We start from the raw sequence: 25,520 nt of genomic DNA on the forward strand, positions 1-25,520 counted from the left end.
ATACTACGGAATAAATGTAAATATGAATATAAGTTCAAGTTAATCACGCTGTCTGAGATTTAGTATTTAAAAGTACAAGTTTCCTAACAAAATTGAGTACATTATCTCAAGGGTTCTATAAATTGTCTAATGCAGCTAACAACATGCAGCAAAATGCATTTCCAAATCCCTACTCCAAGAGTATGTAAGTCATACACTAGGTAGAATATATACAAACACATATACATATTCAAGACTGTAAGGATCTCCAAAATTACCGCGAAATTTTTTTTAAAGAAAAGAGAAAGACCTAACGAGTCCCACAACTAATTCCAGACTTCAAGAAGAACTGTAACCCTTCCAGCAAAATATACTTTATAGTTTCTGATCTGTCTCTGGAGTGTTACTGTTGGTGCGAATTTTCTTTGCGGTTGTTTTTTAATGATTCAGTTAGCTGGCTCCAAGTTTCAGATCCTGTTCTAACTACCTTGTGCACTTAAAACCGTGGATATGAGACCTGCGGGGCTCACTTCTTAGCACGCGGAGCTTTATCTAAGATTCTGGACACGACTAGTTACCAAAGCCTTATGCAGACGGGGAGAAGAGGAAGACAGGGGTAGAGATCATCTAAAACTATCATAAATTCCAGATTTCTTGTCTTTCCTTTTGTCCCTCTGACATTCCGTTTGGTAACTTGACACGTCATCCAAATCCCTGATAGTACTTTCGAGAATCCCTCTCCCGGTACTAAACTTGAGCGACGCCGCTCCCCTCTCAACCCAGGGGGCGGGGGTGGAGGGGCTCAAACCGAGGCCCCCCGAGGGCGCCGCTCGGACAGCCCGGCCCCGGATGCGGCTCAGTCCTTTTGGGGGCTACGCCGCTGGGCATCCCTGGGTGGCACCCGCACCGGAGCGCCCGCGACCCACCGAGAGGCGCCACCGTGGGGAGCCACGCCGGGTCCCACCACACTCGGGCGTTCGGCGTGCCGCGGCCGACAGCGTGAGAGGAAGGACGCGGTCCAAGTCTGAGGAGCCCTCAGGGTTCACGCGCAGACAGCCGAGGGGGCGTCCGCGGGAACTCCCTCGCTCCTGACCTCCGTTTCATCTGTCGCCTGCCGACGAGCATGTCGCGCCGAGGAGCCGTCGCAGCCCGCTGGGTCAGCCTGGGGCCGCGGCTCTTCCACAGGGTGGCGGGGCCTCGGGGCCGAGAAGGCCGCCGGCCGCCACCGCACGCCCCGTCAACTCGGCCGCCCGGCCCCGCCGGCTGAGGCGCCGCGTCCCCGGGGGGTGGCCGCGGGCGTCCGGTGCGCGGCCGCGGCGCGTCCCCGAGCGCGCGCCCCGCCGCCCCCGCCGGCCGCGGCCCCGCGCGAGTTGCACTAACTTTCCGGGGCGGGGGAGGGGCGAGCGCCGCGGGCCTGGGCGCCCGGGCCTTACCTGTGCTCAAGTTGTCGTTGATTTTCAAGGGCACCCGCAGGATGTAGACCAGGAAGAGGACGATGAAGAACCACACGGTCCAGAGATAAGTCCAAGACCAAACTATGCACGACTTCAGCTGCTCCAGAAAGCCCGTGCCCGCTTCAGCCATTTTTCGGCGCTGCTCTCTGCTGCCGCGGCTCTCGGTGTCTGCCGGGATGATTCACCGGCCCGGAGGCGCCGCTCACGCCGCCGCCGCCGCCGTCGCCGCCGCGACCCGGGCGCCCCCGGAGCCGGCCCGCCCGCCGCCCGGGACGCGGGCGCGGCGGGAAGTCGCGCGGGGGCCGCGGGCGCGCTTGCCTTTCCTTTTCCAGTCTTATTGCTAACTCTCCGAAGGTCCCTACGAGTGGCTTTCTTGGAAGGATCACGTGGCCCGTGCCCCTCACGTTCTGATGCCATTTATAATATGCTAATATTTAGAAAGACAGGCCAAGTGGCGCGCTGAGGGAAACTCTTGACATATTAATGGTAACTCATATATTTTGAGAGTTTTCTGTATGGCAGGCGCTGTTCCAAGGTCTGTATAATCTCCCCAAATTCCCTTCAGCAATCCGTATTATACAGAGAAGGGAAACTGAGGCATAAAGTGATTGAGAGGTTTACCTTCAGCTCCAGCCAAGGCTCATTTGCAGTGTGATGGAAGCCAGCGTCCGAAATCTCAAACGCTATGCTCTACTCCTCTCAGAATTTAGGTTCAGAGGGATGAACAAACCCGGGCAACTAGAAAAAAAAAAGACGTGTTCCTGTCACCGGTTAGTAGGCCTGAAGATAAATCACTCTGTTAAACAAGATTTGGGTTGCACACTAGATTTACCTTTGTTTTATCTTCCTTGAAGCAGCACAGGGGATTTCTGAAGAAATCCTGACAAGAAGAATGTTTGTCTTCCAATTTGGGGGCTGATGACAGTTCCAACAACTCTCAGCCTGTTTTTAATATAAACAATTCTCTGGGATAATTTTGGCTTATTATGAGCTGGCTACTTTAAACAAGAAGTAAATTATAAACTTTTTTTGTCTGTACTGAATGAAACATTGCTTTTACCAAATGAAATTTTAGAGTCTCTTTCTGTTCATAAATAATTTCACCTTCTGTGTATTGGATGGTAATGAAGCAATCGCAAGTTATCCAATCAACAGCCAAGACATTTTTAGAATTATGAGCATTCAGCAGAATATTTTACTGTAAATTTTGTTCTGCTTACTTGTAGTTTCATTTACAATAAAACAAGCTCCTTTAACTTTTCACATGCATTTTATGTATTATAGCACACATAAGAACTACTCTTACATTGTCACTAATTCCATTCTCACTCTCAGCTATCGGTTTCTCCATACATTTGATCTACTGTGGCAGTGAGATACAGGCAAAGATAAACTGACACACATAGAGGTTTTTATAGATACTCATTGCAGCACACTACCGAGTTTTTGTCTAACAATGATGCCTGGACTCTCAGTAGAATAAAACAACATGAAAACATGAAACGTCTATTTTACGTGATGATTAAGTAATTATCTGCAATAGGACTGCCTTCTTAATTTAAATGAATATCCTAGGGCCTGGCTTTTTGCTGTCAGTGAACCTCAAAGAAGGGACATAAGTATGACTCAGTTGAGCCACAATTTTCTGATTGTCTACTAGATGCTCCTGAAGGGTCAGTCCTGTCTGACTCATCATTGCCTCTCTGTGGTGTGCAGCCAGAAATTGGAGTTGGAGTTGCAGACTTATTTTTATGCTTGGATGCAGAATCGATCTCGGGAGCTGCATCTGCTTCAGTATAGCTGGAGTGCAGGACATGGAGCAGTGCCAAGAGGGATAAAGCTGAAGAGTGTGATTTTGAAGGGCCTTGTAGAAACACTAAGGTGTTCACAGTTATTTGGCATTGTACACACTAATCCAAATGACCAATCCAGAGATTTATGTAAGTGGGGATTAAAGAAATATTAAGGATGTAGAATTGACAGGCCTGGATGACTGATAAGATAGGCAGGGTAAGGATAGAGTGGCTGTTGAGTGGGACCATTCATGAAATAGTGACAACCCAGACAAGTCCCACAACCACTTGACCATCTCCCAGTGGGCTGTCCCACAGTCACCCCAAGCTCGTCACATCCAAAATGGAACTCAGTACTTCCTCACCCCCAGCTGCTCCTCCCTCTAGAGTTCCATCAGGGAAATGGGCATCACCCTTCCAGCTCCCTTATTTGGGAATCTGAGGATCATCCCACCCAGATTCCTCACTGTCACTCAGCTCCTTTCCTCTGCAGATTCAACTGGTCATCAGTAGTTTAGGTACATCTCAGATCTGTCACTTCTCTCTATTCCCCTTGGATAGCTTTTAGTCTCTCACAGCCTGATCAACTATCACAGAGAACAAGGTAGTGGGCTCAATGCCTCCAGTTTCCCCACAACCAACACAGCCCACCAGCAGCCCTCACTGCCCCCTCAATCCAACTTTTTCCACATTTCTTTGACAGAATTATCTCAAAGCACAAATCTCTTAAGGCTCCATCCACTCCTCTCCTAAGGGATAAACTCTACGTAGTACAAAAGGCCCTTGCAGGGCACTCCTGCAAACCTATATGCAGCCTCATAGCCCACCCCAGACACTCTTGTTACCACCAGCGTTTCGGCAAACATGCCATTCTCTTTCACACCTTTGGCCTGCTCCATGGGACCTGCCTGTAGCACACTTCCCTGTGCTGTCCTTCCCAGCCAACCTTCTCTCCTGGCCACAACTGCCTGATAACAGCTTATTTAGAGATGAACTTGAAATATCACCTCCCTTGTGACACCAACTCCTTCCCCACCCTAGAGTTCACTGTCTTGTCCCTGAGTTGTGTCACCAGAGAACTTATGGTGGGCTATTAAAGTACAGGCTTGAAGCCATTCGGTGATTCCTGGTCCTGCCATTCACTAACTGGGTGTTCTTTACACGTTACTGAGTTTCTGTGAGTCAGTTTCTTCACCTGTGCAAAGGATTACAGTTGTACCTGTTAGATAAGTTGTTGCAAAGATTCAGCAAGATATGTAACAAAAATGCTTAGCACAAAACCCAGTCGATCTCTCTCCTGTTAGTAAACTGGGGCTTTTAATGTTAAGTAATTTGTTGTTTATAGCCCTCTTTACCTCCTAATACGAATAATGCTGTGTTTGGCACACGATCTCTCCAAATCTTGCAAAGAATAGTATACTTGGATTTAATTCAGGGAAAAGAGTTAAGATTTGGTCTTCCACCATATGGTGAGCTTCCTTGAAAGTTTTTTTCAAGAGGTGTAAACCACCTATGGATTGTGTAATAGAATTAAATGGCCTTTTATGGAAATTATGTCAAAAACAATATACTCCTAAATTCCTCTTAAGCTGGTTTATATGTTTTGTTAAAATGTATATCTTAGTCTGATAAAATATCTGAACTGAATAAGAAACCAGTATATTAAGAAAGAACTTTAAAAGTTCATTAAAATTATTTCTCTATTGTTTCTTGTTTTGTTTTACAAGTGGTGTTTGGAGGTATGTATGTTTATATTGGGTATCATAGTCTTTAGTTTTATACTTTGTTGTAAGTTTAAGAATATATTTTTGTAAAGGATTTTCAGAGTTCATCTGAGATTTAAATGCAAGAAATAACTGTTCTGTTGAAGTGGCAGTTACTTTTGTGTATACATTTGTCAAAACTCATCAAAATACACACTTAAAATGTAAGCATTGTATTATGGGTCAATTATACTGAAAGAAATGTGATTAAAAATAAAAATCATAAAACAAACAGAAATATGCATACTAAAAAAAAAAGAAAGAAAGAAGTGCTCCGATTGTATAAAGAATCAGACCTAACTTCACCCTAAAAACCTGCTCTGGCCTGTGAAGAATGGTTCCTCACTTTCAAAGAAAAAGTAGAATTCCTTTGGGAAAAAGTAGAGAACCAACACAGTCTTCTCCTTTACAGCTGTTGAAATATAATCAGGAGAGGAGACAGAGGAGATAAATGAGATTTTTTTTTTTAAATTCTGAGAGATAGCAGAAATCAGATGTAGTCAATAAAAAACAAGACCAGAAATATGTATTAAGGAAACCTCTGAAGTTCTGTCTGGTCTTTTGTTTCCTAGGCTAAACAATTATAAGAGGTAACATTACCTACTTACTTTACTTAGTCTATTTTTTCTTTTTTAATCTGTTTTATTTTCATTTTTTCTTTCAGTTTATTGAGATATAATTGACATACAGCACTGTATAAGTTTAAGGCATACAGAATGATGATTTGACTTACATATATCATGAAATGATTATCACAATAAATTTAGTGAACACTCATCATATAGATAAAAAATTCAATAAATATAAATCAATTTTTGTGTGTTATGAAAACTCTTAGGATATACCTTCTTTACAACTTTCATATATAATATACAGCAGTGTTAATTATACTTATCATCTTGTACATCTCTGTTTCTTATTTATCTAAAAACATTCTCTATTTATTCTTGACTATGCTAGTCTGTATCTTTACTCCTGGGAAGATATTGTAAGACAGGCTGGTTTTTCAGTTGCACTTTAAATAGTGTAGAAATGATAATAGTATACTTTTTATTCAAAGAATAAAAACCCAAGAGGTTTTTTTCCTTATAACACTTTCAATCAAAATAAAAATCCATTGTCTGAAATTTTCTATAATGTAAAACATCGTCAATTATCCTAATTTTATTATTTATTTTAAAACTGCATATTTTTGGTCCATGACTGGCTAGAATTTCAGGAACCAAAGTCACGTCTAGTATTTTGCTAAAAATTACAGGATTTATAAAATACCCAGCACTAGTGAAAACCATCATATAAAATAATTCCAAGACAAGTACAAAGATAACATGCTACTTACTGGCTTTGTTCATGGCATGTTATTTTATGGTTTTGGCTTCAAATTTCAAGTTCATGCATACAAACCTCCAAAGCACCTGACAAATTTAGACTCATCAGTTAAACAATCTGTTGCACTGAAAAAAATTCCAGAAATTGAGTTAAACTGATGTCATAGAATTATTGGTAGAATTAAGAAAAATCTGATAGTTGTGACATAAGCTTAAGTTTGTTTTTATTGACACAGAGCATTTATTCTTTAATTTCTGACAATTAATTCCATTCTTTAACCAAAATGTATTCCTTTACACTTTATGAGTTACATTTCATTTGGTTCTCATTTCTCATGTGGAACTATACTTAGGCATGCAAATTAAAGTGAAAATTTCACCATCATTTGGTGTATCTGGCCTGTGTAGAAGCCTAATCTAAAAAGAGGGGGAGAAGAAAATCAGATTATTTTTATCTTAAAGCACATTTCAGACTAGTTTTAAGTAATGCACTTGCCTGCTCCAGCTAAATTAATTCATTTCTAATATTAATTCTAAACTCTTCTTTACTTTGTCTTATAAAATTATGCAAGTCTCCCTATAATTTTGTGTTGCAATGCTATAGCACAGCTGCTAAATTTAGCACCTTATGCATATTTAACTATAAGGGGATTTATCTCCTTGTTAATAATGAGTGAATATGGATTATAATAGAAACTGTGGCTTCCCTTGAGTTTTTCCTCCCCCTCAAAATAATTTTTATAATAGTATTTTTACAGTATAATTTTTTTCTCTTTGATCAAAGTTTGTCATTCAGCCTCTGAGCTGAAGATGTCCACATAATCAAGCCAATTTGAATTAAGCTGTCAAGTTTGACTGATTGTACAAACTTTAAGAAATAACTTGCTAAAGCCTGGATTTAATTATCTGCACTTTGACTTTTCATATGCATTTCATGTTACAACAGAGGCTCTTATCTTGGGCTACCATGTTTAGGTACATTTATCAAGTATTCCTTATAGGTTTGTTCATTGGCCCGTGTTCTTTCATTGGATACCCTCTTGAGCTTAACACACGCCTTGAATGCTGAATTAAATTGAAGTGATTATGTATATCGAGCTGAAGAGTGAGGGAATAGGGTTGTTTGATTTTTGACCTCTCAAACAAGTTGGTTTTCCAGACAAAAAACATTTAACCATTGTGTGATTTTCATGTAAGAAAGAACCAAAGCGTGTAAATGACGGGAAAATATTTCCGTTTGAGAAGGAAGCCTAATTAGCCAGGTTCCCATCACTGAGACCCGAGAGCATTCTAACAGATGTTTGGCTGACACCAGCCTCATCTGTAAAGTGGGAACAATAACAACTCTTGTTTGTCACGTAGGAAGGGATCCTTGCAGAAGGTGGGAGGTTGCATGAGGTGGGCTGGGACTTTCCCAGTTTTAAAACTGAAAGTCTTGTGCCCTGGGAACCCCCTCAGTCACAGTGGGGCTAAATGACCTCTAAGTTTTCTTTCAACTCCTAAGATTCTAAGATGCAGGGCCTACCCCAGGCAAACTGTGAGGCAGAAAGACATTTATTCACACTTTCTAGCAGGCCTTTTCTCTTCCTCATCTGTCTAGAGCCTTTATTTCCTTCCCTTGACTGCTCTCAAAATCTGCTCTTGCTACTATCAATTTATTTATGCATAAACAAAATTCATGTCATCTGAAATAGTTACTCTTCCAGGTGCTGTTAAAAAATACCAGATATCAAAGCCATAAAATAAAATGACTTTTCAAGTGTTTTCTGGCATCAGTATATATTGGGAGTCAAGTGCCCTTAAGGAACCTTAATCTGCTGATAAGTTTAATTCTATCATACAAGGTAAAAATAAGTAAATAAATGAGTATATTATACATCTGCAATTAAAAAAAATGGAGCATCTATCCATTAAAAAAACAAGTGAACAAGCTAAACAAAATCTATACCTTACTGATTACTTCATTACTCATTTACTATGTATTTGTCTGTTTTATTGTTTACTAGGACTATGGAAAATAAATAGTAACAGTAGGCAAAGGTTATTTTTAATAAAAATGTATAGGAGACACCCTTAAATTTGAGGAAACTGTTTATTCTCTTTTCTGCAAATTAAGATTGTCATTTTAGTCAAGTTCACAAAATACCTGAGTTCCAAGAAATTATGGAGAAAACTGGGGTAAGCAAATGAAACTCCAAATCCAGATGTTAACCAGCTGTGATGGGATTTTAATTATGATATAGTAGAAGCAACATGAAATTTAGTAAATCAATGTGTAGGTTTAGAGAGTTGGTCTCCAAACTTTGGCCAACCATAAAAAGAAAATTTTAACTCACTCCCAGAGTACACATATCTATTTACAAGTTAGTATGTTCCACAATACCAATACCCTATGTACACAGTAAAAATAAACACATAGGCTTTCAAAGATGAGTCGAGTATAAATTAAGTTTTAGCACTGTCTCCCTAAAACTCAACAGATTGTATCTGTACCACTGGACTGCCCACGTCCCACTTTAAGGATCAGTGGTTTGGAGAACTTCTATATTGACCGTTACATATCATTGCCAAGTTGCCTTAAATCACCTGACAACGTTGCTGTCTGTCTCAGATAACACTAAAATAATTTCCTGCCTCATCTGAGTGCCCTTAGCAGTATCATTCTCAGTGAAGCCTCATCCTATCCCTGCCCAGCCTCCCTGCAGTTGCTTCAGTGCATTAGTATGTAACTGCTTATGTCTGAACATCCATGGTGGCTAAATGTTAAAAATAAGTTTTTATTTATGAAATTAGTGGCAGTCAAGATATGATAGTGGCTAAAACATTTTAAGGATACACTGCCCCGGGTTCCAAAAAGAAACAAAAGAGGGAAAGTGATGCAAAAGCATGATTCCTAAACACTTCTGGGACTGGTTGATAATTGGAAGGATTCTGGTTACCTCACACCAACTATGTGGTTAATTGAATCCTATTTCTTTCATGCAGTTTTTTTTCATGTAACGGTGGCATGGTGGCAGAGCACCTAAAATTTCAGAAAGTGGGGACTTCATCCAGTTTACAGAACAAGTTATGTAAACTCTTTTAGTATTTGTTTCTAGTAAATGCTTCAACATAGTCAGAATTTGGCCTGAAACTTGCTTTCATTTTAAGACATTACCTGGTAGCTGCGATGTTGAGGCTATAACGAAAGGAGATGGGGGAAGACTTACAGCTACCTATAACTATACAAAGCAATTGCTATCAACCAAAAAAAAAGCCACTGGTTGCACATGCCCAAATTGGCTTTGGTCAGTTCACAACTTGAGCTGAAACAATCATAATAACATTCAGAAAATAAAGAAAATTAGACAAAAATAATGAAGAACCATGACCCTATATAACTTTTGTTATTTTACTTTTTTGTGTATTTCCCTCAGTTTTTTCATGCATACTTTTTACATTGTTTTAATCATCCTCTAAGTTTATCGTTGCAGGCTGCTCTTATATATTATTATTAAAAGATTTCTCCATGCATGTTAATATAGAGTCTTGAAAAGCATCGTATTTTATTTAATGATTGCATGATAGTCCATAAGACATAGAACTGTTAAACCATTACACAACTAAACTTACTAATATTTTGCTATTTTTATGTAATTCCATAATAAATCTCATTGCATTTATAGCGTTTTATTCTTAAGTGTAGGGTTATTTTATTGGGGGAGATATGCAGAGGTGGATTTGGCGGTCAAGTTAAGAACATTGTTAAGTTCCTAGATATTATATATGGTATCTGAATGATGCTGAGGTGTAGTCTTCACACTGATGACTTTTCAGACATTTTGGGGTTCCTGTAATAAAATGAGCAGTGAGATCCAGAATTTACTTTTAACTTTTCAGACCAGAGCAAAATGCCGATATGACCTTTTAAGTGAGAAAACAAATTACTACAAGAAATTACTCTCTATCGGGTTAAAGAAAATCTGTCATTAACTAAATCCTTCTTTTATTTAAATGAATTAAATTTAAATTGGATGCTCCAGCTGGTACTTTTACAAACCTGAGCAGGCTGAAACTGCACAACAGTTTTGAGATTTTATTGTATTAACAAATTAAGATAAAGTGTTAGCAACAAAGTCGAAGCTAAGTCTTGGTGTTATATTAAAAAATAAGAATTCTGAAAAGACTAAAATAAAGTTCCTTCATATGTGCCGCCCAGTTGTTCTTCAAAGTAATTCTTCAAAACTCTACTCATCCTGACTATACAAAATCCTAAATTATCACAACTTTCAGTTGTAGCATGGTTGAAAATGACTGTGCAATGAGCATTATGAGATTTGCCCTGTGATTCAGGGAAATCAGATCTGCTGGTCAGATAGATAATTGCCTCAATTTTGCTGTAACTTTCTTTACCATTTATTTACTCAAAACTATATAACAGACATTGAGAAGAAAAACTTAGGAGATCTGACTGTGGATTCGATAAGAGGAACAAGTTTTCATCTTAAATTTCTTATAAACTGTAATAGAAAATAACTTAATCTTCAGGGAATAACAGTCATCTTCTATCAATCCATTAGAAATATTCCAAAATTTGCAAACTGAAATCACCATACACTTATGCAGGCAATACTTAACTTGGCATCATTAAAATGACACACTATCCCTTGGAAATCACATTTTACTCTCAAGAGTTTTCATCTATTCATCGGCTAGGAAAGAGTCAATGAAAATCCCCTTCAAGGAGCAACCTTTCCGAGAAACAAGTTTTACTGGTTAAACTGCACCCTATCTGTGTTAATTTTCCAAGGCTGCCACAACAAATGACCACCAATTTTGCAGATTAAAACACCACAAATTTATTCTCTCAGTTCTGGTGGCCAGCAGCCTGAAATCAAGGCATCAGTAGGGCTGTGCTCCTTCTGAAGGCTTCTGCCTCTTGCAGCCTCTGATGGCTCTCTTTGGTTTGTGGCAGCATAACTCAATGTCTGCCTCCACCCTCACATGGCCTGCTCCTGTGTCTTCTCCTCCGGTCTGTGTTAAATCCCTCTCTGCCTCTCTTAGAAGGATACTTGTCATTGGATTTAGAGCATATCAGATAATCCAGGATGATTTCCTCATTGCAAGATCCTTACCTTAATTACATCTGCAAAGACTATTTTTCCCAATAAATTAATACCCACAGGTCCAGGGATTTAATGTGCACATATCTTTGAGGCCGGAGGGGGAACACCATTCAACCACTATACATCCAACCTCCATTTAATGAACAAGAAACCACATTCACCCTGCAGACTTCTGTTCTCTCTTTTTGAATCATGAACAACAATCTCAAGATGTGGAATCTGTTTATAATAAAGAGCTATTATCCTTGGTTTAAACTTTTGGCTACTAAAGAAATGAGGTTACTATAACCAAAAACCAATTTAGATTTTTTTTTCACTTTGGTACTTTAAAAAGCTCTCCAAATCTTTAGCGACCAAAGATAGAGCATTTCAAATTAACAGAGCAGTATCATGCAAAACTATTCACCGTTTATTTTTATCCTATTAATCCTGATATTTTCTTTGTGTTTTTCTTTTAATTATAACTAAGAGAACTTGTGACTTCAAAAAATGTTTTGCTTTTTATTGAATGTAACTCTCCTGTGATTTTTTTATTTATTTAAGTTGCTAAAAAAGGTGTGTATAAATTTGATAATTTTTAATTATCTTATAAATATTTTCATTTTTACCTTATAAATGAAAAACTAAAACTAAAACAGAGGTAAGTATGCATGATAGACTTTTAAATGAAATTTAGAAAAACCCACTTTAAAGTATTGCCTTTGGTTTTTATCTTATCTAAAAAAAAATCTAAGGATGGTTTAAGGGGGCAGAACTCTAAAGTTATCCTCCATATAATCTTGGGCAAGGTACTTTACTGTTCTGAATCTCCATTTCTCCATCTGTCAAGTTGGAATAATGCATCACTCACAGGATTAAGTGAGTTCCCCTATGTGAAGCCTCTTGAAGTGAGTGTTAGTTTCCGCTTCCTTCCTGAGAAGCTCATTATACAGGTCCTTATGACTCATCTAATGCCTTTCTCTAACGGCTTTCTGCTATTTTTCCTATTTCCACAGTTTCAGACTTTGGGTTCGCCAGGATCACTGGTAATGCAGGTTAGGTTAAGGGTAAGTAGCAGACCTAGACAAGCAAATAGGTGTGTTCACTGGCTCAAGGCAGATGCTTGTTGAAGACAGCCTTCCCAGCAATTCTCCTCAGACATGTAAACCACCATCCTTCCTTCATGTAGTAACTCTTTCTCCTTTCTAAGCACTCACCAAAAGACAAATAAGAATTAAGGAATCCTGTCTGCAAAGGCCAATTCATTGTATATCAGATTATTTTACACTACATAATCTTAAAAGATAAATGATTAGGATCCATAAAGGGATTATACTCTAACAGGAATGATAATTCAGGTACAAAAATAGCTATAATAATACAGGGATCTTAAAATAGTATATTTATATTTTTTCTCTGTCTTCATGCAATTGATGTATTATAGTTTATTCTGTGTTACACATCTGTTATAACCCCCCCCCACACACTACATTGTTATTTTTGCTTAAACAATTATCTTTTAAAGAGATTTACAAAATAAGAACCAAAAACCCTGTGTACTAACCCAGGTAGCTACTGCTTCCAGTGCCCTTCATTTCTTTGTATAAGATCTGTATTTTCAACTGGTATAATTTTCCTTCTGCCTGAAAAAAAAAAGTCCTTTAACATTTCTTGTAATGCAGGCTGGCTGATGATGAATTCCTTTGATTCTTTTATATCTGAAAAAAATTCTTATTTCACCTTCACTTTTGAAAGATGTTCGTACTGGATATAGAATTACAGGTTGATAGATTTTTCTTTCAATATTTTAAAGGTGCTTCTCCTTTCACTGACCTCTCACTGCATTCTGAGAAATCTGATGTCATCCTTGTTTTGGTTTTACCATACTTAACATTGTCTTTTCTTTGGCCACTTAAAAAATTTTCTCTTTGTCATTGGTTTTAAGTAACTTGGTTATGTGCCTTAGTATCATTTTCTTTGTATTTCCTGGGTTTGGGGTTCATGGAGATTCTTGGATCTCTAGGTTTATAGTTTTCATCAAATTTCAAAAATGTTTGGCCATTATTTCCTCAAGTATTATTTCTATTACCCTCTATCTGATCTCTCTTTTGGTCACTTGAAGTTATCCCATAGCTCACTGAGGCTCTGGTAATTTTTTTTCACTTGAGTTCCATTTTAGATATTTTCTATTGCTCTGCCTTCAAGTCCACTGAGCCTATCCAGCGTATTTTTCATTTGAGACAATATAGTTTTCATTTCTAGAAGTTTGATTTGGCTCTTATCAAATCTTCATGTCTTTCATTAACCTTTTCAGAATATGGAGTGCAGTTGTAACAATTGTTTCAAAGTCTTTGTCTGCTCTTCTAACTTATGGCTCAGCTTCAGGTCTGTTTTATTGATTGATTTTAATCCTCATTATGGGTCACATTTTCCTGCTTCTTTGCATGTCTCATAAGTTTTCACTGGATGCCAAACATTGTGAATTTTACTTTTATTTTGTTAAGTTTTATTCTGGGATACAGTTAAGCTACTTGAAAACAATTTGATCTTTTTGGGTCTTGCTATTAAGATTTGTTAAATGGGACCAGAGCTGTGCTGATTTGAGGGCTAATTATTTCCCACTAGTGAGGCAAGACTCTTCTGAGTAGTCTAGCTGATGCTCTGTGAATATGAGGTCTTCCAGTCTGGCTCAGGGAAGCAGGCCGTATCCCAGCCCTGTGTCAGCACTGGGCACTAGTTTCTCTAATTATTCATCATGAAGGATTCATTGACTGCCACTCAGTGCTCTAGATGTGTGGGTTACATTGGTGAGCAAAACAAAATCCTCTGCCCTTGTGGAACTTATGTCCTAGGGCAGGTGAGCTACAGGAGCATGGGAGGAAAGAGAGACAAGAAACAACAATCTGATTATAGACTCCTTCCACACACTTTAATCATTTTTGATGCAAATCCACACGTTTCTTTCATTTAACTCTAAGGTGAACGATTTAACTTGCTGAGTGACTTGGGTATCCCTGTTTCTTGCAAATATTCATAGGTGCCCTGAAGAGGTGGAAAGAATTGCTTTCAAAGAGTACCTAATAAAAATAAACTGTACACTGTTTAGAATTCAAAAATAGCTTTATGTTATACTGCAGATAAATAGGGCTTTATTAGTGAATAAATTGGCTGTGCTAATTGGCAGGTAGCTGTGAATGGAAGAGTGTCGTTCCATTCACTACACTGAACTGTGCTGGCTTCTAACTTTGAAGTTGCTGAACATTGAGTAAGGGCAGCAACATATGGGCATGCTTTTTCTGTCTCCTGAAGTCACACGATGAGAAGATAGCAAATCATGCCCATGGCTACCAACAAAATATGCTAAGAGGAGGCACCTACCTTTCATGGGTTATGCGACCTCCTCTGTGTGACTGGAAATCTCAGGGTCACACTGCCCTTCTGGACATTGTATCTCAGACTGGGATACTCTTGGAGATCTGTGAGTTTTTAAAGAACCTTGGCAAGGACTTTTAAATGAAGTTTTTCCATTTGTGTGATAATCATGAGAAGCTGATGTAGATGCATTTTGGGGTGGTCTGGACAGTATCCTCTATTGCATAATCCCTGGGGAAGCGTCTGGGCTCCAGGAGAGCTGTTCACAAAAACAGTGATGTAAAGGGGCCTCCTGGAGCAGTGTCATTCTGATTCTGCATCGTTAGGACCTAAAAACCATTGGCTGCATAAGGTTTTAGTGCTGCATTTGCATTTGATTCATTCATTCTACAAATGATTACTGAGAACCCTCTATGGTGGCTTTAAGAGCTGGGGATTCAGGTTTGTTTTCGTTAAGAGCATATTCAGCTGATATAACAGATAATGTAACTAATAGTGCTTTAACCAAACAGAGTGTTTCTCTTTCTCACATAATAAGAAATTCAGAGTCTAGGGCTCACAAAGCTGCTCGAATCCGGGTCCCTTTTGCAGGTCTGCTGAGCTTCCAGTACAGGGTGCAGCTTCTGTTCCCATGGCTACAATATGTTGGCAGCATCTCCAGGAAACAGGTCCATATTCCAGGGAGGAAGAAAGGCAGAGGACAAAAGGCCAAAGAGAGGGAATCAGAAGTCTGTTTCCTTTAAAAGGCATTTCCTACCCAGCTACTTCTGTTCACATCTTATCACTTGGGAGGACAGTGAGGGACAGAAGAAGGAAGACATTTGAGTAGGTACCCAGGCGTATCTACCACAGTAGTAAAAAAGATAGATATCTGCTCTTGAGCAGCTGATATTCCATTAGGGAAGATAGTAATTTTCTTTATTATCTTTAGCAACTTAAGTTCTATCACATCCAGATTAACTTGATCACATTCAGAACTTTTCCCCTTGTTCCTCACTAGTGTCAATTCTAAGCCCTGGGATTTTGCTGTGCTTCGCCATTAAGTGCGGAGATAGTATCTATCTTGAAGTTGTTATTTGGTCTGTGCTGGCCTTGGCAGTATTGTGCAACTGTCTAATCCTGGACTTCTGTTCTCAGCATCTACTTCACACTGGTTAAAATGCCTCTGATCTCCAAATGCAAAGTCTAAGCCTCTTTCTCTTTATCAGCTGCAAAGCTTGGAGCTGCAGCAGCCATTCTGTGACCATGAGAGGACCAAACAACCAACAAAAACAATGCCATAACCTACGAATGGTGGAGCAAAAAACTAGAAAAGACTGAGTCCTTGTTATTTATCATCACCGAGTTGCTGAACTAATCCTAGAATTACCTACATCTGGACTTCTTAAATAAACAATAAATGTCTTTTTGTGTAAGTCAGGGTTCTGCAAACTTTTTCAATAAAGGATCAGATAATAAGTATTTTAGGTTTTGTGGGCCAAGAGGCAAAATAGAAGGTATCTTGTAGGTACCTATATATGAAGAAGGACAACAAATTTCCACAATTTTTTTACTTACAAAATTTGAAATATAATTAACTGAGTATAATACAGGCCTACTAATGAGATGAATGGAATTCTTTTGGGGGGAGGTAAATAACATTCACTTAATTGGGGTTAAAGTTAGTCTTCCCTATACCCTAATAGAAACATGGTCTCATTGGCCTACAAAGTCTCACCTTAGTTCTCTGAAACACTGATCTTCCTTCCCTGGAATGCACCAGAATGTGTTGTCCACATCTCTCTTTTGCCACTTATATACTATCTTCATCATGTTGGACACCTTTTCATATGGGAAAGCAAGTTAAGAGCATAGGCTCTGGGTTAAGACTCCCTGGGTTTGAATGCCAACTGAACTATTAGCTGTATGATTTTACTTAACCCAACCAGAAGCTTCAGTTTCCTTATCTACAAAATGAGTAATATCTAATTCATAGGGCTGCTGTAACAATGAAATGAGCTTACACGTGCAAAGACTTAAAGCAGTGCAAGGCATACTTTAAAGCATCTGATGTACGTGTAATTTACCTTTTGATTTTTTCCAACCATAAGATAATGCAGAAACTTGTCTGAGCTTTCCAGCTGTATAAGAACAAGTAATGGGCTGGATTTGGGTCACGGGCCATAGTTTGTAACCCTTGATTTGAGCACTGTCAGGTGACTTTCTACTGAAAGCATGACTGGCTGTACAAGCATAAGGGGGTAGAGTGCAGGGTACTTCACATAGCATGTAACTCTTGTTTTATTTACAGTTCTCTGTACCTCTACTGGTGTGCTCATCTCTCACACACACACGCACAGTTTACAGGTCTTTTTTGGCATCAAGAGCAGGAAGAAAGCCTGGCTCAGTCAGTATTCTTTCAATACATTTGCTATTGTCTTAACTCTCAGATCCAGGCTTTGAATGTAAAATTCAAGACTTTATTCCTTCTTATTCCTAGCTTCTTTTCTCTCCCCTCACACAATTATAGCTTTGTGTCTTTTGATCTCAGTACGATTTGGGGTAATCAGTACTTCAAATATCATCCCAGCACAGAAATAAACAATATGATGAGAAATTGTTATAAGTGACATGAATGGAATAAGCTCCCTGGTTAGGAATGAGTTGGAGTGGGGCAAGGACTACTTTAGGTAGGTCATTTGGGAAAGACCTCTCTGAGGAGGTGATATTTGAGACTTGAAGAAGAGAAAATGCAAGCCGTGTAAAGGGTGAAGCAGGGGAAATGGGGCTGAGGGGAGAATCGGGAGAGAGAGCAGTATGTACAAGGGCCCAGAGGTAGACAGTATTTAATGCATTCCAGGAACAGAAAGGAAGTGTGGAGGGGTTAGGAGGGGGTGAAGAGAGTGGGACAATGTGAGACTGAGACAGGTAGGGGCCCTGTTAACAAGGGGTGTTGAAGAATTTTAAGTGAGGAAGGGAAATGACAAGATATGCATTATAAAAAGACCACTCTGATAAAAAATAAAAAAAAACTAAATAAATAAATCAAAAATAAAAATAGAGACTACTCTGCTGTCGCTATATAGGAAATGGATTGGAGAGAAATAAGAATAGAAGCAGAAAACCAGAAAGAGGTTTCCACAGTCTAGGCAGTTTGTTAGGGTGATGACACTGGGAAAAGAAGTGGACTAAGATATGTCCCGTTTCCTTTATACACTTATCACTAACTGGCATTTTCTTGTTTACTTGCTTAGCACCTGCCTCTCCCCAAGTACGGACTTTTACTGTCTAATTCACTATTGCATTGCCAAATACCTAAACAGTGTCTGGCACTGGGAGGAGTTGGAGAAAAACTTGTTAAATGAAAGAACTGTGATTTCAAAAATTAATTTAACCCCAACAGTGGGGTTCTGCAAATTTTTTTTCCTCTAAAATATGTTGGGGGTGGAGGAGATATAGCTCAATTGGTAGAATGCATGCTTAGCATGCACAAGGTCCTGGGTTCAATCCCCAGTACCTCTATTAAGTAAATAAATAAATAAACCTCATTACCTCCCCCTCAAAATATAAAATTTTTTTTTAAAATGTTAGAACACTACTCAAATCAGGAAACACTAGATTATAGGGGTTACGAACTTCCTTAAATTGTATGGTATAAAGTTTGCGTATGTTGAGAGAGAGAGAGAAAAAGGGAAAGAGATATGAATGTGCAGACATACACGTATTTTTCTGAGAAGAGGAATCATGGCTTCCCTCAGATTTTCAAATGAGTCCTTGACTTGAAAAACAGTTAGGAAAGGCTGCACTCTGACTTCAATATGTCAAACTTTTCCACACGCATTAGTGGGGAATACCCTAATTTATTGCTAAATATTTCCACATCATAAGGGCCCTTTCCTCAGATGCTAACTGAAACCTTTCTTTCCCAGAACCAGCAGTGTCCTTCCGCTGAGTAAGAGCCAAGTCATGACAAGCCCAGGTGCTCCACGTGGTCAGAGAAGGCACATGGTGGCTTCATTTACGCCTTTCAACATCTTCCAGAACTGTCATTTGTCTGAAATGAGAACACTGACAGTGACACCTGCTGGTTTCTCCCATGAACTGCCACCTTCAGCACTCCCAGTGAAAATTTCAGAAACATTCCACGCAGACATATGCTCAGAAACACAAACTGCTTTCCCTTTCAAGCAGAATTTTGAAACGCTCAGTGATAGCGTTTTTGACCATGAAAGATGCCAAACATATAATCAAAAAGGAAAAGGGAGATGGAGAGAAAAATGTCTGTAACTACTACTAATGGTTTCTTATGTGGTCAAAAATGTTAAATGTTTTCGGAGGGGAAATCTGTCTATCTTGTCCTTTACAACTTCTGAGAGCTTTGGCGGAGGTGGGGGGGTGGAGGTGGGGTGAAGGGAAAGTTTTCCTTAATTCAAAATTACTAGTTCCAAAAACGTTCACCATTTGGTTTGGCTCGATCTTTAGCCCATCTGGAATTATTATTATTTCACAGCAGATGGGATGATGTGGGGGAGGCGAGTCTCCATCTTTCAGTATTAGGTTAAGCTGCATGCGGCAAGAAACAAAATAGCAGTGGCTTAAACAAGATATGGGTTTATTTCTCTCTCAGGTAAAAGTCCAGGTAGATGGTTCAAGCTAGTATAGTGCTCCCAATGTGAAGAACAGGATTTATATACCATACGTGTGCCTGGACCTGATGGCCCCAAATGGTGGCAGTAAAGTTTCAGGCAACAGGAAGATGGAAACAAGGGAACCCATAGGTTAGGACCCCTAGGGAAGTTCCCGTATAACACTTTTGCATATCCAATTAGTCAGCATTTAGTCACAAAGCTCTTAGGGGAGGGGAGCGGGGAAATGTAGTCTTCATCTTGCAACAGCAGCTGAGTCACTAAAAATGGCTACTGGCTATTAGAAACGCTATTAGAAATAGCAACTGACTAGTTCTGCCACAGATTATCCCTTCGACCTATGCAAATGCACCCTTCTTACCACACAGAATAGTATATTCACCACTCCCCAAGTGAGACACCCCAAATACCCACCCCCTTACTGCAGTCAGCTCAAGGTCTAAGACATCAGGATCTGCAGGTCTCATCAGGAGCAAATGTGTTCCTCATTGTCCAGCAAACCATAAATTAAAAGATGTTATCTGCCCAGTATACCCACTATAAAATGGAGGTGTAGGAACAGAATAATCACAATTCAAAAATTGAACAAAATGGAAATTCCATTTTGTCACTGCTTATCAAATACCTCTCTGCAGGAATTTCAAGGCCTCCCAATGCTGACTGTAGAATTTGTTCCTTAGTCCTGGGACAGCCCTTGATTCTGCTCTTTGGCAAGAACTCCTTGTCCATTCTTCCCAAGAAGGTTCTTCATTTTTCTTCATCCTTCTTGGCTACAACTGGTGCTGCACAGCTTTCAGAGCTCACTGTAGCTGATGAGGTGACAACACATAGCAGTTTGCCTAGAATAGTACCTGATTATACCTGTTATCAATGTAGTCATTAAAGTTTCTGTCTTTGTCTCAAAAGTACTCTGATTTGGGTAATAAATTACATAATCACTTCACTCCTGAATTCAATTCACAAAGAACTAAATTCTGCCCACCACATGGGCTTGGAAGAGGACCCCAAGTTTCAAATGAGGTTGCTGCCCCAGACATCACCTTGAGTTTAAGCTAGGTGGGACCCTGAACAGAGGACCCAGCAAACATGTACCTGGACTCTGGACCCATGGAAACTGACAATGAATGTGCGTTGTTTTTAGACGCTAACTTTGGGATACTCTGTTACACAGCAACAGAAAACTAATACACCTTCTGAAATGATGGACCTGGGTGGGAAGGCAATGTCCTTATTTTTACCTCTGCCTTCAACCTTGTCTGGTTGCCTAATTGGACTTTATTGAGAAAGAAAAACTTGCTTAAGCCAATGCTGTTTGCTGTATGAGGCATTTTAAAAAATCACTCACTTCTGCTTCTCATCCCACACAGAATTTGGTACCAGAAGTGGTGTCCTACAAGTAACAAAACCTAAAACATGGCATTGTGTAGAGGCAGTATACATCAACAGGGGTTCTACTGACACTTGAATACAGTACAATGTTCACACTGCTCTCTCTGGTGCATTTACCACCTCTGCCTACAGGCACCAAATGCCAATGACACCTCCTAATCCTTTTGATAATCAAAAGTAACTCCCTAGAGAGTTTGAGATTTGCAGATACTACTGTATAAAAAAATAAACAAGTTTATATTGTATAGCACAGGGAACTATATTCAATATCTTGTAATCTACAAAGAAAGAGAATATGAAAATTAATGTATGTATGTATATGTATGACTGAACTATTATGCTGTACACACAGAAATTGACACAACGTTGTTAACTGACTATACTTCATTTGAAAAAATAATAATTCTCTAGAGGAGTCTTTACTTTCCTAATAACGTCACTTTCCAAGAACATTTGTAATGAACCAGAACTTTCAGAATACCTTTTTCCCCCCAGGTGGTACTGTCCCCATTTTAATTTCCAAAATTCCAAATGAAGAAAAACCTCATGAATATCTGTATTATAGATTTATCTAATTCATACAAATGTATTATAAATGTATATCAGAGAGAGCCTGGAAAAATACTTGTCAGAAAACTTACTTCTATTGTAATTCTTGATTTCAATATCCACAGAAACCCAGGCTTCACAGTTCCTCAATTCCTCTCCATTCCCACTTTAGCCAGTCACTCCCTTGGTCATACTTGCCGTAACAGCTAAGTGTAACTCCTTAAATTCTCAATTTTAAGCACATCGCTCTAACCTCCACTTCCTACATTTTCAGGTCATTCCTTCTAAACATACCTATAATCCACTGACTGTGTCACGTTGTCACCATCCCTCCCCTCCTCTCATGTCCTCGTCTCCCTGTTTACCTAGCTTAAGTTAACACAAATTAACAAAGAAAGTAATCATTTTACATTATATTCTCAATGCTTTTTCTCAAAGCCCAGTCATGACTTTAAAAAAGAAATTAAACAACATGCTTTCATTGAGAAAATTTTTAAGTCTATACAATTCAAGCTAATGAAATATTTTATTGTACATAATAAAAGTGGTGTTTTTAAAAAAAATTTCCAGGCCCAGACATCTGTAGGAGTATGTGAGGAAAGGATTCCACTGGAGTATACTTAGCAATACTCAATTGAATGAAACCATAAATCCACCTTTCCTATAGTAAATACTTTCACCACAGGCTTGAAATTCCTGTAGCATCAGTAAAATGTATTTTTTAAAACATTACAAACATGCTTATGATGCATAGGAAGATGGAAAAATTTAGACTCTAACTGCACACCATATGTACTCCCAATTGTTCTAATTTACAACCAGTTAAGAATCACAAATATCCAAAGGAAGTATTTTAAAATAGTATATGATTCACTGGTAAGTGACTTTTATACTCAAATAAATAGGAAAAATTTCATTTTAATGTCACACTGAATTTCATTACTTTTCAATCCAAGAAAAAAAATAAACTGAGACATGGTCATGAGTTCAGGATTATATATATTACAATTTGCCTTGTTATAATACATGTGTGGCTTTATGATAAAAATAACTCAGGGACATATGGAATTCAAGCTAATTTGCATAATTGTCACAAGAAAAAAAGCATTAAATGCATTTCTGAAATAAGTATTTTCATTTAATTCAGAATCTCAAAACAGCATTAAACCTTGGCCTTGTTTAAAAAAAGTTTAGTTAAACACTAAGCTAGCTAAATAACCTTCTTGAAAGGCTTAAACACAATTGATATAGAAAATGCTTTCCCTCTAATCCCAATCTTACATAAATGAAAGAGGTGAGAGGGGAAAAGGTAGACAATTTCTTCAGCAGCATATATGGCTAAATCCATCAACCACCTTAAACTAGAGTGTCCATTATTGACCCCATTAAAAAGAACTGGGCAAATATCAAAAGTTACCCACTTCATAAGCCAAAAGACAACAATTTCAGGGTTATGGTAAGTAAAGTATTTTTGAAACATTTTCAAAACTTTTAACATTAAACTAGAGGAATCATCTCTTCATTTTAAGAAAGAAAGGCATAACACAAAGTAAAAGACATTTAAACTAAACTGATTTTCAATCTCCTTTGAACAAAAGAAATAAAAAATGGTTGATTAGCTAAGCTTTGTGCTCTAACCAAACTAATTAATTACAGTGATTTTAAATGGCAACAGCCCATCTGACTGGGTAGCTTGACAGTTCCGAATACTTTTGCAATGATTTTTTTTATTAAACGCAAAGACACTAAAATGATCCGGTCATGCAATGTTCATCTTATGCATTCTGCATCTCTTTGCCAATCTTGTAGCTAAGGATCTTGTTCCAATCAATCTTAGTGCGTGTAACTGGCAACTGTCGACGTAAGGCTTTGAAAGTAGTGTCCGACATTGTCTGATAATTCTCACTGATGGCAGTCTATGAAAAATAGCAGTTAAAAGTTTAAAGAAATAAAAGAAACAGAATAATTTATAAGACAAATATTTTAGCAAAAGCCATTATTTAAGCAGCCTGTTTCACTGCCTTTAAAAAGTCAAATAACAACCTCAATATGGTTTTTAAAGCTGTTTAAAAGCAGTTAAAAGAAAAAGCTTTTAATCACTTTGAATAATTAAATTTAATAAAATGAAATTACAAATTAGATTTATTATCTGTGTGTCATTTTGGATCTATTTTACTATTTCTCTCAGAACAATTTTATAAATTACTGTTTGGAGGGAGTGGAAACGTGTCCAATCCACAAATTAAATGTTTAAATTCAAGACTGCAGTTTAGAAGCTGAAAAAGACTGTAAAAAGCAGAGTACAAAATGAAATGTGATCTAAACAGATCACACATAATCCAAATGCTTTGGGAAACACCTCCTAAATTAAAATTTCCAATCAGAAACAAAATAACTATTTAAAATCTTGGCATATTTTGACCAATACTCAGAAATTACACTAGGCTAAAACTGAGTTTTAGCTACATTTTCACAAGTTTACCCTTCAAAAAGCAAACAACCAACCCCACCTGCCCAGAAGACTGTATCTTACTCTAGTGAAACAATGAAAAAAATCCAGGATCATAAATGAAATTAAAATTTTAGTGCCATTATACACATGCAAATATAGATTATATTTTTTGAAAATCATACCTGGTACTCATTTTCTGCAGCCTCTACAATCTTTATAAATTCTTTTGCTGTTTGCACCTCATTCTGAATGAGAAACAAAACCAAAAGCAAATGAAATAGTAATTTAAAACGGTACCACTATTATTTTTAAATAGGTATGTCAATATATGTTAATAATTTGCTAAATAATTCAGATGGTAATTATGACAAAGGTAAAATACTGTAAGATCAATCATTCTAAATCCAAGGGGAACTAGGCAAAAATATTTTAAAAGTCTACAGAATGAGCATAGTCTCAGTTTCACTGGTTGAAGAAAGTAAAATCTTAATAACATACATTTATGAAAAATTCAATTATAACACTCAACACACATTCCAACAGATAATCTTTACAGGTAAGAAGCTAGTCATAAATCTCTTGCTAATCATATATTGCTAATTAATGACTATACTGTTAAATATTTGCTAAACAATATTTACCACCATAATGATACATATCAAAAATATTACCTATTAGAAAAAGTATATGTTAAAGTTTAAGTGAATTTAGTGTTTAAATATTTTCTGGAAAATGTTTTTTTTAACCATTCTGATATAAGACGTTTCTTTGCTTTTTTCCTTACAGTAAAAGTTAATGGAAACTGAGACCTTTTTATAAAATAGTGTTAATGTAAAATTATCTAATACCATACTTTATATATATTATTTATATCTATTTATACATATATATTTATGTTTATATAATGGGTGCATTTTTTTTCTGCCCCAAAACAACAAATGAAAATGAAAACCCTTTAAGATAAATGGAAAAAGTAATTCCTAAAACACTCCACACAAGTTGGCATATTAGTCAAGTTTAATTACTATGACCAGATCTCAAAACTCCATTGTCTATAATTTTGTAGATAAATCTCTCTTAAGAATCTTTTCTCAATGTCAAGCTCTTCAAAGAAGACAGTACTAAGTACCCTGTTACACCAATAGTAGTAATACATATATACTCATGATATAGAACTATACTGAATACAATGTCTCTTGGAAAACCAGACATGACTAATTATCTTTACTGGCAAATTTTGCAAGAAGTGTACCACTTAGCAAAAAAGCAGAAATCACCTAAATGCTAATGAAAAACTGGGAGAAGAAAAACAAAACAAAACAAAACAAAACAATCAAACAAAAAAACAATAAAAGAAGAAGAAGAAAAAAAATCCAAAAACCCCAGTTTTCTTTTCAGGTAGCATCTGGTCTAACACATTCACACGTTTCTTGGTATTAAATCAAAAGTGTTCTTAAATTAAAAATAATCTTTTCTTGTAGGGTAGCTAATTTTGAATATTAGCAGTTGATGTTTATAATATACTAGTGCTTTTATGTATACAACACACAAATATTTACCAAAAATGTCACTGTTAACATGTTATATTATTAATATCCTTGGGACAAAAAAAATTCCAAAGAGAAATAGCCACATGTGCAATAAAAAGAATGTGTAAAAGAACTGCCAGAAAACAAAACCAAGTTCAAAATTTCTTGAATTTGAAAGCTGAACTTCCGAAAAATTTCATTAA

General features: G+C 37.8%; 2 protein-coding genes and 1 long non-coding RNA gene across 9 annotated transcripts in view; 1 reads left to right on the top strand and 2 right to left on the bottom strand.

Moving 5' to 3' along the window:
- ST7 (suppression of tumorigenicity 7) overlaps positions 1 to 1,563 on the bottom strand; it is a 294,367-nt gene extending 292,804 nt beyond the window's left edge. For 6 of the 7 annotated variants that reach the window (XM_045511123.2, XM_074367174.1, XM_010947626.3 and 3 more), the window contains exon 1: positions 1,413 to 1,563. In XM_045511123.2, coding sequence (XP_045367079.2) covers positions 1,413 to 1,563 — 151 coding nt within the window. Of the gene's footprint in view, positions 1 to 905; positions 1,046 to 1,412 lie in introns of those variants that run through there. The other variant, XM_045511128.2, reaches the window with a different exon arrangement.
- LOC141578140 (uncharacterized) lies at positions 996 to 2,694 on the top strand. The gene is made up of 2 exons (XR_012508106.1): positions 996 to 1,135; positions 1,442 to 2,694. It is a non-coding gene; the product is annotated as an uncharacterized LOC141578140 (long non-coding RNA).
- A 19,624-nt stretch (positions 2,695 to 22,318) lies between these two features.
- CAPZA2 (capping actin protein of muscle Z-line subunit alpha 2) overlaps positions 22,319 to 25,520 on the bottom strand; it is a 50,254-nt gene continuing 47,052 nt past the window's right edge. The window contains exons 9-10 of the mRNA XM_074367175.1: positions 23,971 to 24,033; positions 22,319 to 23,252 (exon numbers count right to left, since the gene is read on the bottom strand). Coding sequence (XP_074223276.1) covers positions 23,112 to 23,252; positions 23,971 to 24,033 — 204 coding nt within the window. The 3' untranslated portion in view covers positions 22,319 to 23,111. The remainder of the gene's footprint in view (positions 23,253 to 23,970; positions 24,034 to 25,520) is intronic.

The sequence above is a fragment of the Camelus bactrianus genome, chromosome 7 (assembly GCF_048773025.1).
Source record: "Camelus bactrianus isolate YW-2024 breed Bactrian camel chromosome 7, ASM4877302v1, whole genome shotgun sequence".
NCBI lineage: Eukaryota > Metazoa > Chordata > Mammalia > Artiodactyla > Camelidae > Camelus > Camelus bactrianus.